This window comes from Macrobrachium rosenbergii, chromosome 23, assembly GCF_040412425.1.
Source record: "Macrobrachium rosenbergii isolate ZJJX-2024 chromosome 23, ASM4041242v1, whole genome shotgun sequence".
NCBI classification, from domain to species: domain Eukaryota; kingdom Metazoa; phylum Arthropoda; class Malacostraca; order Decapoda; family Palaemonidae; genus Macrobrachium; species Macrobrachium rosenbergii.
In genome coordinates, this window is record NC_089763.1 from 30,860,294 (window position 1) to 30,873,579 (window position 13,286).

Consider the following 13,286-nt stretch of genomic DNA (forward strand, 5'->3'; position numbering starts at 1 on the left):
CCCTTAAGCATAGCAGCAATGTCAAAAGTATTTATACACCTACTAACAGTAATTGACTTTCAGTTGTTGAATATGAAACTATAACCTGTAACTAGTATTTATGTATCGTTATGCTGTAGAATTATGTTCTGTAGATGCTCTTGCACTGTAGAAGTACTGTATAAGCATCTCTTAATTATGCCAATCAATAATCTTGTTGAGTAATTGCTTGTTTTGTTAAGCACATATATCAAAAGGAGTTGAGCTTAATTTTATGAATACTAATTTCGCTTCTAAACAAAAAAAATATTGTCGTAAACTAACTTCTAAATTATATTCAAGCTCTCTAGATAGCAGTTATAGAAAGTGACAACATTGCAATTTTGGTGTCACGCGATGCAAAGCTTTGGTGGGCTTTTATGTTGGCGATATCCACGTAGATATGTAATATTTCTTATTAACTTATTTCATCGAATTCATGCCACAAAATTACACCTGAATGTCTTCTATAAGAAACTGTTACTTCATCTTAGATAATTAAAATTGAAAGAAATGTTGATTTATGAATATAGCTTAGTTCTGTGCTGCTAAGTCCAGCCATTTTTCAACTACGTAATACAGTGATTATCCTTCCACCGGTAATTACTGAGTATTTGTGAAAATGCATAACAGGAAGTGCTTGTAATTACTGAAGAATTTCGTGGTGTTTTCTCTTGAGGTTTAAGAAGAAATGTTTTAAATTTATTTCCTAAAGGTTTTTTTGATATTTCTTAGCACGAAGGACGATAAGGTTTTATATGATTTACATTCCATATTAAAACACTTAATCTCTGTTGTCTTAACCTTTGAACCACATTAACTGAATTAAAGGCAAACTTTGGGAGTTGTTTCATTTCCACTCTTCTCGACAATTTTGCCCTGAAATGGAAAAACGCAGTACCTGCTAAATTTCCGAAATTGAGGTACTCCACCTATTGGGCTCGTGAAACGCAAAATGCACAAGTTACTGCGCTTTCAGAATGATTCCTCAGTGCTTTATTTAGGGGGTCCCATTTGCAGTGTCTGCAAAATCAGTAGTAAAGCAAGGGAAGACTGCAGTATCTACCATTTTTCTCAGTTTTGTATTTTAAGTCGCTTTCATAACAGTAGCGATAGTTTATAACAACTGAACACTTAACTAGTTCCACGTTAACAAGCGTGGCTGGAGTTATTTAACATTACGTCCTGCACAGCCCTACAGCACATGTATAATGTATACATATTGCATACGTATATATATATATATATATATATATATATATATATATATATATATATATATATATATATATATATATATATATATATATATATATACTTACATATATAAATATTATATACATATATATGTGTATATATATATCAATATATATAGATATACACATGTGTATATATAAACTATCAATTAATACATACATATTTATCTTAACGATTCTAGGAATATTTCTGGGGGTATTTAATTAAAATACTAATATTAGCATTTTACTTACAAAACATTTTGCAGGGATTCAGTCAGAACAAGGCACAATAATGATCAGTTTATTTCAGAATTTCAGTACATAATAACCGTACAAAGAAGTCAAGGGTACTAAACAGAGAAGAAGAAAATCAATTATGAAGAAAATATAGACTTCAGATGACAGCTTTCTTTATATATATATATATATATATATATATAATAATATATATATATATATATATATATATATATATATATATATATATATATATATATATATATATATATATATATATATATATATATATATATATACATAGCACATGTTTTTGGAATTGTGAAAGTATCATTGAATGAAGTATTTACTAGAGATGGAAGCCAAGGTTGATTCAAAACTGCCCAATATGATATTACCTAACAAGGTCATTCTATGACCTCGTTACGTAATACTTGTTGCAATCGAGGTTTTTTAAATATCAACAGACTTCCTATATTTCTAACTTTGTCTACAGCATTGTACATTATCACGATATGAAAGTGTTCGAGACCTATTCTACAAGATTTAAAGCTTTAATGAAGATGACATTACCGGGAAAATAAACAAATATGAAGAATATCGAATATAAAGTAACAAAAAAAAGGGGTGAATAATAAGAATCAGAGGAAGAAACACAGGAATAAAAAGGTGATTGGAAAGAAGTTATATGTTTGCGATGAATACAGATAGTCCAATCCTATACTCTTTCCTCATACGCATGGCGTCCAGGCCCTATCCCTCGAAAGTCCTGTATCCTTACTCCAGGACTCTCTTCCTAGACCGTCCTCCGGAGGAAGGGGATTGGTCCGGGTCTTCTGACAACTTCTGACTCGTCTTCCCGCCGAAGGGGCTGTTAGCGCCCCTGCCTCCTTTCTCTCCCTTGAAGCCCTTGGGACCAGGGAGTCCTGTAACGCCTTCCCCGCGGGGTCCAGGATCCCCCCTATCACCCCGGCATCTGCAAGGCTGCATCGGACGGGAAAATGAGATTTTAAAATTTAAAAAATATCTTGTCGCAGTGAATTTTGAGTTTTGATAAAAATGCATTTTAATGTTAAAAAGATCAAATTAATCTTAGAACAATAAAGTAAGAAAATAGAGGCCTACTGAAATTAAAATTTAACCCTCAAGGTCATTAACTGAAAGCAAATTTTTATATTTTTCAGTAATTAAATCTGTATTTCGATAGAAAGCTTTTTTAAACAAAAAACTGAATATCCTCTGAGAATGAAAATTTTAACTTTAAAAAAGTAACATGATAACAGCAAAAGCATCATATGTTATAGAATTTGATATTGAAAGCTTAAGGAAAAACACGAAAAACCGGTATGTCATAGATAGAGTGGTTCTCAACCTGGGCGAGTCAGCAATTTCCAGGGGAGGCGCGAGCCCTAGGGAAATATTAAAAAATGATCTAATTCGTTATTCTCTTAACAAGATTGAGGAACTAACATTCAGAAGATTATAACATCAAAAGTATCGCCTTATAACTCTAGTTTCCTATAGTCTACTACTCTTGGGAGGGGGCCGGGGGGGAATTCGACTCATAGATGCAAGGCGGGGCCGTGGAGGGAAGGACCAGCTCTCAGAGGAGGCGTGGTAATAAAAAGGTTAAGAACCACTGTCATAGAACAGCGAAATACCTATTCAAGGGCAAGAAAAGTTGAAATCACAGTTTTACCCCTTAAATTTACGAAATTCCAGCTAAAGTTTATTACTGCTTGCTTGATTTCACTTAGAAAAGTCCATTTCATTCAAATTCAGGGTGCGTGATTATTTTGCGAAACAAAGCAGAGGAAAATGCAATATTTCAAGACAATAATGGAAAATATATATTTTGACGATGAAATATAAAAGCATCCCAATAAGTTGTATGAATTGTTTATTGAATTTAAAGACAGGATGGATGGTTATTTTGCGAACCAAAGGGAAATGCAGTATTTCAAGATAATAATAGAATGTATATATATTATTTGACGATGAAATATGAAAATATAGTAAGAATTACATATAGTAAGAAGTTGAATGAATTTGCTATTCCCGCTAAAAATCGAGGTTTGGGTGTTGGATGTCGAATGTTATTGTATAGCTGCTTGCGTATTTCACTACGTAAACATGTTACCGACGCCAGACGTATGGAATTTTCCATTTTCACGCCTTCTAAGCGTTAAAAAAATCTGGGTAAATGGACGTAACTCGCATGACGTGAAGTTTGACGTGACCTGCGTAGCGTGATGAACCACATATTGTCCAGTCAGTAAATTTTTCATGCATTTTTCCTTGATTTGTGGCACAACAACTTCTAGTGGCAGGCAGCAAGAGAAGGTTCAAAGTGGCTGACTGACGCAGTGCTCTTTCCACAGTTGTTAGGACGTTTTGTGCTATTTTAATTCGCGCCACAATCTATTATTTGCGTGATTTTGTGCAGTTTTCGTTCAAATTTTCCCACCGTGCCTCGTGTTAGTTCTCATAAAAGGTTACTACAAGCTAAGGGACGACATGCATCCAGTGAAAAGAATGCAAGAAACATGTGTTGCATCGAGCTGCACTGGTGCTGGTCAGGGCCAAGAGAGACTGGGTGGAGTCGCCTCCCACCTGGGGTAGCTACGTAGGCGATTCACTTGCTGACGCAATAAGGAGGTAAATAAGGCTTCGCCTACATGGGGGATTTGAGGGGAAGTGAGTAGACCTCCTTCTCTTGGTCATGGTGAAGGCTGTGAGGAAGATGCCCACGATGCTGCAGGACAAAAGAATTCTTCGATTTTGCTAAATGAACTAATGGAAAAGCGCACTGATGCGACTAAAGCAGTCGATAATGAGAATTTCTTGTCATCTTTACAAGAAGTGAAGAATATCGCAAGTGTAATGGGGTGTACTGGTAAATGTTGGGGATAAAGTTGCTTTGCAATACAAAATACTTGGTCTTGGTTGCAGTTACACATTTGTGTGTGAAAGTTGTGACAAAGTACTTTTAGAGAAAGTAAAAGGTTTGAAAAAAAGTGAAGGAATGGGAAAGAGTTATTGGGAAAAAACACATTATGTGCCATTGCTTAGGGGATGCAACATGACCTTGGTGAAAGAGGAATTCAAGATATGGCAGCTAGTTCTCGGACTCTCTAAACTTTCACATAAAACCTACGTTAAACACCAAAAGGGAATACAAGATATCACACGAAAAAAATACAGAGATTGGAAGGAGCATATGACTGGTATGATTTTTTAATATTAGAGAACTGATTATTCATCCAGATGAGAAAGGTATCTTGGGCAATGAAGTGTCATTTGATGCCACACGGATGACACGAGGACACCATTCATCCTTGACTGGGGTAGGCATAGTGACTGAGTGCCACACTGGTGCCATTCTTGATGCTCAGGTGTTCTAAAGAAATTTGTCATGTTTGTCAACAATGGAATGCTAAGCTTAGGTAGAAAAGAACCCTTCTTCTACAGCATCAAAAATTGATGAGCGCACAAAAGTGTGGTTAAAAATTATTGTAAGTCTCTTGCATCTATGGAAGCTGCTGCAGCTGTTGAACTTTGGCAGCGCTCCCCTGAAAAGAATTTTAGGTAAACAGTGTTTGCTGGGGATGGCGATAGTTCTGCATATAATTCTGTATTCCATGATGAATGATGGACCTTATGGACCTGATCACAAAGTTGCACAAGAGGAATGTCTTAACCATTCTGCAAAAATGGTTAGAGACAAACTGAAAGCTCTGAAGCAGAAAGTGTCAATGGTTGTGGAGCCAAAATGGGTCAACAAATCAGAAGGAGTATCATAAGAGGAGCAGGGCAGCTCACTGACAACGCAACACACTATCTTCAAAGTATTGTTGCCCACAATGTTCGTCGCCATGCAAGGAAATCTTCACTTCATGCACTGAAGAAGGACCTGATTGCTACTATTCCTCATTGCACTAGCACAGATGAGAAACCAGAGCATACTCCTCACTGTCTAACTGGTCCTAACAGCTGGTGTTTTTATAATAAACCACTACCAACAATGAAGTACCACCACCTCACGAAGAAGGCATGACCTATCAGATCAGTCTGTAGGAGGAGGAGGCGGCCCTAAAGCAAGGTCACCTGGTATATGGTGAACTCACAGACAGTCAGCTACTAGGAAGGCTAACAAGAGCCTAGATACAAAATCGAAATGAATCATCCCATTCCAAGTTGTGGAAAAAATGTTTGAAGGAAAATTGCATGGTCACTTTCTCAGTGACTTATGCATTTCATTTGAGTGCCATTTAACATGATATGGGATATGTGCATGGCAGTATCTTAAATGAAATACTAAGTGACATACCAGTTGTTCATTTATCAAGATAAAATAAGAGACTCAGCTGGGCAGTGGATTCTAGACCAAAAAAAAAGGAAAGGAGAACAAAAGATGAAGAATTGTGAGCTCCAGGAGGCTTCTAAGGCTTCGGCACTCCTGTAGAGTAGCTGTCAGTGCCAAGAGACAGTCACGGGAGATTAGGCCTACTGGGGAAACTCCTGAAAAAGCGAGCCTAGTATGATACCTCACTGGTGGTCTAGAAGTTCATACGCAGCAGACACAATGGTGCAGTAAGTACATGACATGGATTTTTTATTTTTTCTGCTGTGCACAATATACAGCTCTTAAGGTCATTAGAAATAGATCATTTTTAGGTATCTTATATGAAAAGTGTTTTCCAATGTTTTTGTTGATAAATGTCAATTTTCATGTGAAAATGTTCATTCTCGTGTTAATTACTCCAATATCAATGTTCCTTGAACTTCGATCGCAGATTTATAAAAACCAGTTTTCTTGGAAAAATGAGTGCATTTAAATCTTTCAGTAACTTTTTTGTTATAAGTTCGATTTCTATTATTTACGCGTTTAAATTTTTTTATATTCTATTTCATATATTTAATAAAATATATACTGGATATATAAATATTTAAAAATCAACAATAGCGCTATTAATATCGCCAATATAAAAAAACTTCAATGCGAAATGAAGATAATGGGAAATGCTACAAATTGAGGGGAAAAAAATAAGTAAATAAATTTGAAAGTTTTTAAGGTTTGAAATTTTTTTAAATTTATAAAAATTATAATAACTCGCAAACCGTTCAGCCAATTTGTCTGCAATTTTTCATAGCAATATCTCTAATTACCCTTATTACATGCAAGAAGTTTGAAGTAAATTGAAGGATAAATAATGGAAGTCCCAATTAAGTGACACCTCCCCCTTTAAAAAAAACACATACGCCCAAACAAACCTCCCCTCACACACACACACACACACACACACGACATTAAAAACACCCCAAATTTTTCTCACCGCTTTATCACCAGATAGACCGGGGGCCCCCTTGTTACCGGGGGCGCCGACAGGGCCCGTGGGAGGCTCTGACTCTGGGCCCTTGATACATTCTCCTCTCTCGCCTTTCGGCCCTAGACTGCCTTTTATTCCCCTTTCGCCCTTGTCTCCTGGTGGACCCTGGTTACCGTGGAAGTCAGACCCTGAGGGAAAGGGAAAAGCAGAAATATATATATATATATATATATATATATATATATACATATATATATATATATATATATATAAACATATATATATATATATACATATATATATAAATATATATATATATATATATATATATATATATATATATATATATATATATATATATATATATATATATATTTATACATATATTTAACCAGCTAAAAACCAAGTATTTCACTCAAAAAGGCACTCCATATAAGTTCATCCAATCTGGGTATAGTGAAAAGTGGACATCTGCCTTCTAATTAACCTGGTTCAATTTATATTTAAAAACAGCTGTTGAAATAACATACTTATTACTCTTATACGCATTTATGCATATCATTGCATATGAAAAACCTTTATCAGATAAAATAACACGGGAATAATCATTGGGCTCTAGTTATTGAATATACCTGGCACCTAATCTGAATACAATAACAGTATAGAAAGTAACCCATTAAACAACATTGGTAACTTGCCGCATTAGTCATTGAATACACAGGCCATTGAAAGCACTAAAGGCAACTGCGAGCAATGGCTGGCTGTTGTTGTCTGTAACTACTTATAACGAAAAATCACAAAGCTAAAATACGCAATGTATAATTATAGCCAGCGAAGGCTTGGCTCTTTCAGGAAACATTGTAGTATATCCTGCTAGAATCACGAGTATTTGTTCACTGAGTAAGAATAATCGATTTTTAGCATGCATGAATGCAAAAAATTCTTGAAAAAGATCGGTTTCTTTTATTTCAAGACAATCGTTTTCAATAAAATTTCCATTTGAACACTTCAAACGTCCCTAACACCTAAATGAACTCTCCAGGCTTCCAAAAGCCATTGACTGTCTCCAGAGATCCTGTGTTTTTTAGAGACCAAAGAAAACCTCACCTCTGAGAAGGTTCCCAAGGGACTTCAGCGTCGCACTGTGTGACGAAAGTTGGTCGTCTAACTTGGCGACTATTGCCAGCTTTCTTTCAAGGTTGTTGAGTTTCATAACCAGGTCCGCAAAATCATACTTGCAAGGAGGTCTGGGAGTTGGCGTCTGCAACTGAAGATTCATATTATGTCAGAGAAGACATATGAAACTAATAAGGTGAAATATTTTCATCAAAAATAGCAAACGTTTGAGAACAGTTGTTACTAAATTCAAAATTGCGAAGGCGGACGCACATAGAGTTGGAATGAAAGGATCTACTAAACTAATAGGCAACGTGCATTTGATGATGTTTGTATAAAACGAAAAGGCAGGAAGGTAGACACATTTTTTTTTACTGATGTTTTTAGTTCATGATTATGAAAATGTGTCCCAGGCGCACATACATAAACATTCGCTCACGCACATGCATAGGTAATTAGATATGTCTGCACAGTATAAATAAAATATGTATTCAATAGCCTACTATTGTAGTTATACCCCTATAGACACTCCTACAATCTTAGTCCCACTCATACGTGAACATTCATTTAAAGTTATACATTCATACTTTTGTACTTGCAGAGATATTACAAAATAGATACCACTGTGTCCTTACTTTGCAACAGTCTGTAGTGTTTGTTGTTTCATTGATAATTTTCCAAATCACTTCTGTTTTGGGGCATTTGGTAGTAGCTTTGCAAGTCGCAGAATCCGAATACACAGGTAATCCAGGAGGTCCCGGTGGGCCAGGCAGCCCATACCCTGGAGGGCCTGGAGGCCCAGGTAGGCCAGGCCTCTTTTGCCCTTCCGGTCCTGGGAGACCCTGTGGTCCTCTCGGGCATTGTGGACAATCGGGTGTAACTGGGCATCCTGGTGGACAAGGGTAACCTGTCCGGCACTTTGGGCATGGTGTTCTTGGACATCCTGCTGGGCATGGAGTTCCTGGATAACAAAAAGGGCATTCGGTTGGTGGGCAACCCACCGGACAGCGGGTACCAGGGTAACAGGTTGGACATGGTGTAGGAGGACACCCGGGAGGACAACTGGTTCCTGGATAGCAAGGTGGACACGGTGACACTGGGCATTCTTTAGGACACTCTTGGCCAGGATAGCATGTGGGGCATTCTGTAGCAGGACAACCAACAGGGCATGATTGTCCCGGATAGCACGGTGGGCAAGGCGTTCTTGCACATTCCGAAGGGCAGCTTGTTCCTGGGTAGCAAGGGGGACAGGGTCTTGGTACACAACCTTCTGGACATGTGTCCTTAGAGTAGCAAGGGGGGCAAGGCAATATTGGACATTCCCTCGGACAAGACACTTGGGAGTAACAAATTGGACATGGGGAAGGTGAACAGCCAGAGGGACATGTTTCGAATGAATAGCATACTGGACATGGAGTTGGTGGACAACCTACTGGACAGGATTCTCCTGGGTAACATGATGGACATGGAGTTATGGGACATCTTGATGGGCATCTCTGTCCAGGATAACAGGGGGGACATGCTGAAATGGGACAGCCAGGAGGGCAGCTGTCTCCTGGGTAACATATCGGACATGTCGTCTGACAAGCAGGTGGGCAAGGCTCACCTGGTCTACATGGGGGACATGGTGTTTGAGGGCAGCTAGCAGGGCATTTTTCACCTGGATAGCAACTTGGGCATGGGGATATTGGACATCCACTTGGGCAGTACTCTCCAGGATAGCAGATGGGGCACGTAGACACCGGACAGCCGGGGGGACAGTTTTCCGGTGAGTAACATGTTGGGCACTGTGTTGGGGGACATCCTGGTGGACAAGTTCCCGGTGAACAAGGTGGACACTGGGATGGCGGGCAGCCCTCGGGGCATATTTCCCCAGGATAACATGTGGGGCATTGTGTAGCAGGGCATCCAGTGGGGCAAGGGTCACCAGGATAACAGCGGGGGCACGGAGTTAAAGGGCAACCCTCAGGACAATAGGATCCTGGATAGCAAGGTGGGCACTGTGTGGTGGGACAGCCAGTAGGGCACGTTGACCCAGGATAACAAGGTGGGCAAGGTCTGGCTGGACATCCTACCGGGCAAGGAGATCCTGGGTAGCACGGTGGACATGGTGTGGGTGGGCAGCCCTCTGGACATGGATAGCCTGGATAACACGCTGGGCAAGGAGTTTGGGGACAGCCACTTGGGCACTGGCTGCCTGGATAGCAAGGCGGACAGGGAGTTACTGGACACCCAATAGGGCAAGGGTTCCCTGGGAAACAATCAGGGCATTCGGTGACTGGGCATCCTGGTGGACACCTACTACCTGGGACACATGGAGGGCAAGGCGTGGGCGGGCATCCTGCTGGGCAAGGAGTTCCCGGGTAGCAAGGAGGACAAGGAGGGTTTATCGGCCCAGGGCTCGGGCAGAGAGGAGGACAGTTCAGACCAGGCACACACTCTGGGCAGGTAATTTGCCTCTTGATGTGTCTCTTGTTGATCACCAAGATCAAGGCGTCCAGAGCTTCTCCCATGGGAGAACCACTGAAGGGCCCTTGCCTGGAGAAGCTGGCGTTGACGGGGATTAGGCTCCTGAGGTCCACATCGTCTAACGAAGGAGCAAACAAGTCAGTGGCAAGACGGTCTAGGATGATCGCCTCAGGATCATCGCTAGCAACGACAGCGTTCAGTGACGACGAGCAGAGCAACAATGCGGCGGTGATAATCCGAGACAAACTGCTCTGAAACGCCATGGCGACGGAACCCAAAACTTAACCGGTTCCTGTTAAAAGATAAGATATTGATTTTAAATATCTATAAAGAAGACAGAAGTGGTTGCCGAGTTTGCTAAAAGGTAAATCTGGCTGTGGGAAAACAGCGACTAGCTAACAGAATCATTTCACAGACCATTATCACAAGAGCCTCAAATAAGGAAAACGTTATTAATGATAAATGATTGAAAATGTATTCCTTTATCCTTAAAGAACACTTTAATGTTTAATAACAGTAACAATAATCGGTTGTATACCTTAATACTATAACATACAAAAACAGACTGAATCATCGGAATCGATTACGAAACGAAGTTGGAGAAAAAGAGAGAGAGAGAGAGAGAGAGAGAGAGAGAGAGAGAGAGAGAAAACCTGGATTAACAAATCAAATGAAATGCATGAATGAAATGATTAATGATATAACATCATTTCCTTTTATGAAAAAACTACGTGGCTAAAGAATTTAGGAGAGAAATTCAAATGAATAATAATGTCTGTAATTACATTAAAAGTATCTTCATGTTGGAAGACATAATCCAGTTCGTAAGTTTTTGGCAATTAAATTTATTAACAACAGCAAAACATGTAATAATTTATCATGGTTTTTCCACGCTATGAAACGAAAGTGTTATGATTTTACAATGCAAATAAATATGTATTCACGTTTTCACGTTCCATGACAGATATAGCGGTAAAATATGATATAATTTTTCTCCACGTCTTGGGAAAAGAATTCGTTATATTTCTTTTTTTAGGGTTCGTGAAAGGAAAACCAAAGGATTTGTAATCCTTTCTCACGTTACACAAAGTAAATGTGTTCATTTTTCCTCGAAAAATGACTTTAGAATTTGTTGTCATTTTTCTCACGTTGTACGAAGGACGCCTACTTGTCTCATGTAAAGAATGGTTTAAATATCCAAAATGGGAAATGTTCGTTATGCTATCGTCATTAATTTTGAATCTGTAAAAGCAAAGTGAGAGAGAGAGAGAGAGAGAGAGAGAGAGAGAAGATAATTAAGGTACAGCTTAATTCATTATGAGGTCAGTCCATGCGTAAACCGCTAAGTGCAGTGTGTTGAATTTACGACTGAGGCAAATGTCCCATTCATATATACAAATAAAAATAATATTGCAAGTTATAACCATCAGCAATGGTTATGAAATAGTGAATTACGAAACTGTCTTTCGGAGAATGACAGGTTATTTGTCACGAAATCCGCCTAAGTCGAGGAGTAGGCAGACCTGTACAGTATATAAATCTAAGAGTCGAATTGAACGGGAAAATATAATTCCAGAAGTATTACTTACCCCCTGATCAATCCTTTTATCTCACCTTTTCGATCACAAAAAATATTGTAAGTCACTCCGAACACAAAGCCTTAAATGCACAATGACAGAAGAAAACCTAGGTTATTCCATGATGCCCGATATAGTTTTGATTTCCTCACTGCTAAACGGGGTGAGATTCCTCCCTTGCGGTGCTCCGAGGTCGATATTGGCTGGTCTCTTCAGAGCGAAAGATTCCGAGACGTCCGTAGACCCTCTCCCGTATTGATGATCTCAGTCTAAAGGTAAAATCATTATTCTTAAACAATATTTGCCTATTTATAGTTTTATATCAGTAACTTGGGCACGCCACATATCACTCTCTATCAAAAACGTTGGCTGTTAATGAAACCTTCCATAGAGAACTAACGGCTTAGAGAAACGCCGGAGGCATCTGAAAGATTTCTTACCTTGGAGGAAGGTTTCTCTCACCTCCTTTTCCTCACTGCTAGTCCTGCTGTTGAGTTTATTCCCTCCAGGCATCTCTGCCAGGACCCCAAACAACAAGGGGAGGACTGTCTGTCTGCCCAAGAGCGACCTTGAGAGGAACGTTATCAAGGGGATATAGGTCTGGAGAGACGTGGCGAGTGCTTTTTGTCATTGCGCTATTTAAACCTTTCAAGTTTTGCTTTTGTATTGTTTCTATTGTTGGCGTTCTGTTAAGAGACGTTGCGTTTATCACTTTGATTCTCCTTTCAGGTATTATCGTAATTCTTTATTCAGTAGTGTTGAAACATTTTTGTATTAATTAATTCAATTTTTAGCTTTCTAAAAGAAAACTATTGTGATGGCCGGTCTGTCCGTCCGCACTTTTTCTGTCCGCACATTTTCTGTCCGCCCTCAGATCTTAAAAAACTACTGAGGCTGGGGGTTAGTATGTTGATCATCCACCCTCCAATCATCAAACATACAAATACAGCCCTCTAGCCTCAGTAGTTTCTATTTTACCTAAGGTTAAAGTTAGCCATAATCGTGCTTCTGGCAACGATATAGTACAGGCCATCACCGGGCCGTGGTTAACGTTTCATGGGTCGCGGCTCACACAGCATTATACCGAGATCACCGAAAGATAGATCCATTTTCGGTGGCCTTGATTATACCGTGTAGCGGATGTACAGAAAACTCGATTGCGCCAAAGAAGCTTAGGCGCATTTTTTACTAGTTGATTTGCCTTTGAAAATCTGCTATACGATATAAAATGTTGACAAAATTTGTATTTAAATGATTCAGTGATGATTATTTTTTTATTTATTTGTATTATCTTTATATCT

The 13,286-nt window shown here is 39.0% G+C and overlaps 1 protein-coding gene across 2 annotated transcripts; it reads right to left on the minus strand.

Moving 5' to 3' along the window:
- Positions 1 to 1,779: 1,779 nt before the first annotated feature.
- Positions 1,780 to 12,352, minus strand: LOC136851427 (collagen alpha-3(IV) chain-like). 2 transcript variants are annotated; one of them, XM_067125511.1, is made up of 5 exons: positions 12,023 to 12,352; positions 8,575 to 10,700; positions 7,931 to 8,090; positions 6,830 to 7,011; positions 1,780 to 2,477 (listed from the first exon to the last, which is right to left on the minus strand). In XM_067125511.1, exons 2-5 carry the CDS (start codon positions 10,669 to 10,671, stop codon positions 2,271 to 2,273), a joined length of 2,646 nt encoding a protein of 881 aa, XP_066981612.1. In that variant the 5' UTR covers positions 10,672 to 10,700; positions 12,023 to 12,352; the 3' UTR covers positions 1,780 to 2,270. The 2 variants fall into 2 exon arrangements, with proteins under 2 accessions (XP_066981612.1, XP_066981611.1); XM_067125510.1 differs by having other exon boundaries at positions 2,139 to 2,477; positions 11,998 to 12,139.
- Positions 12,353 to 13,286: the final 934 nt, after the last annotated feature.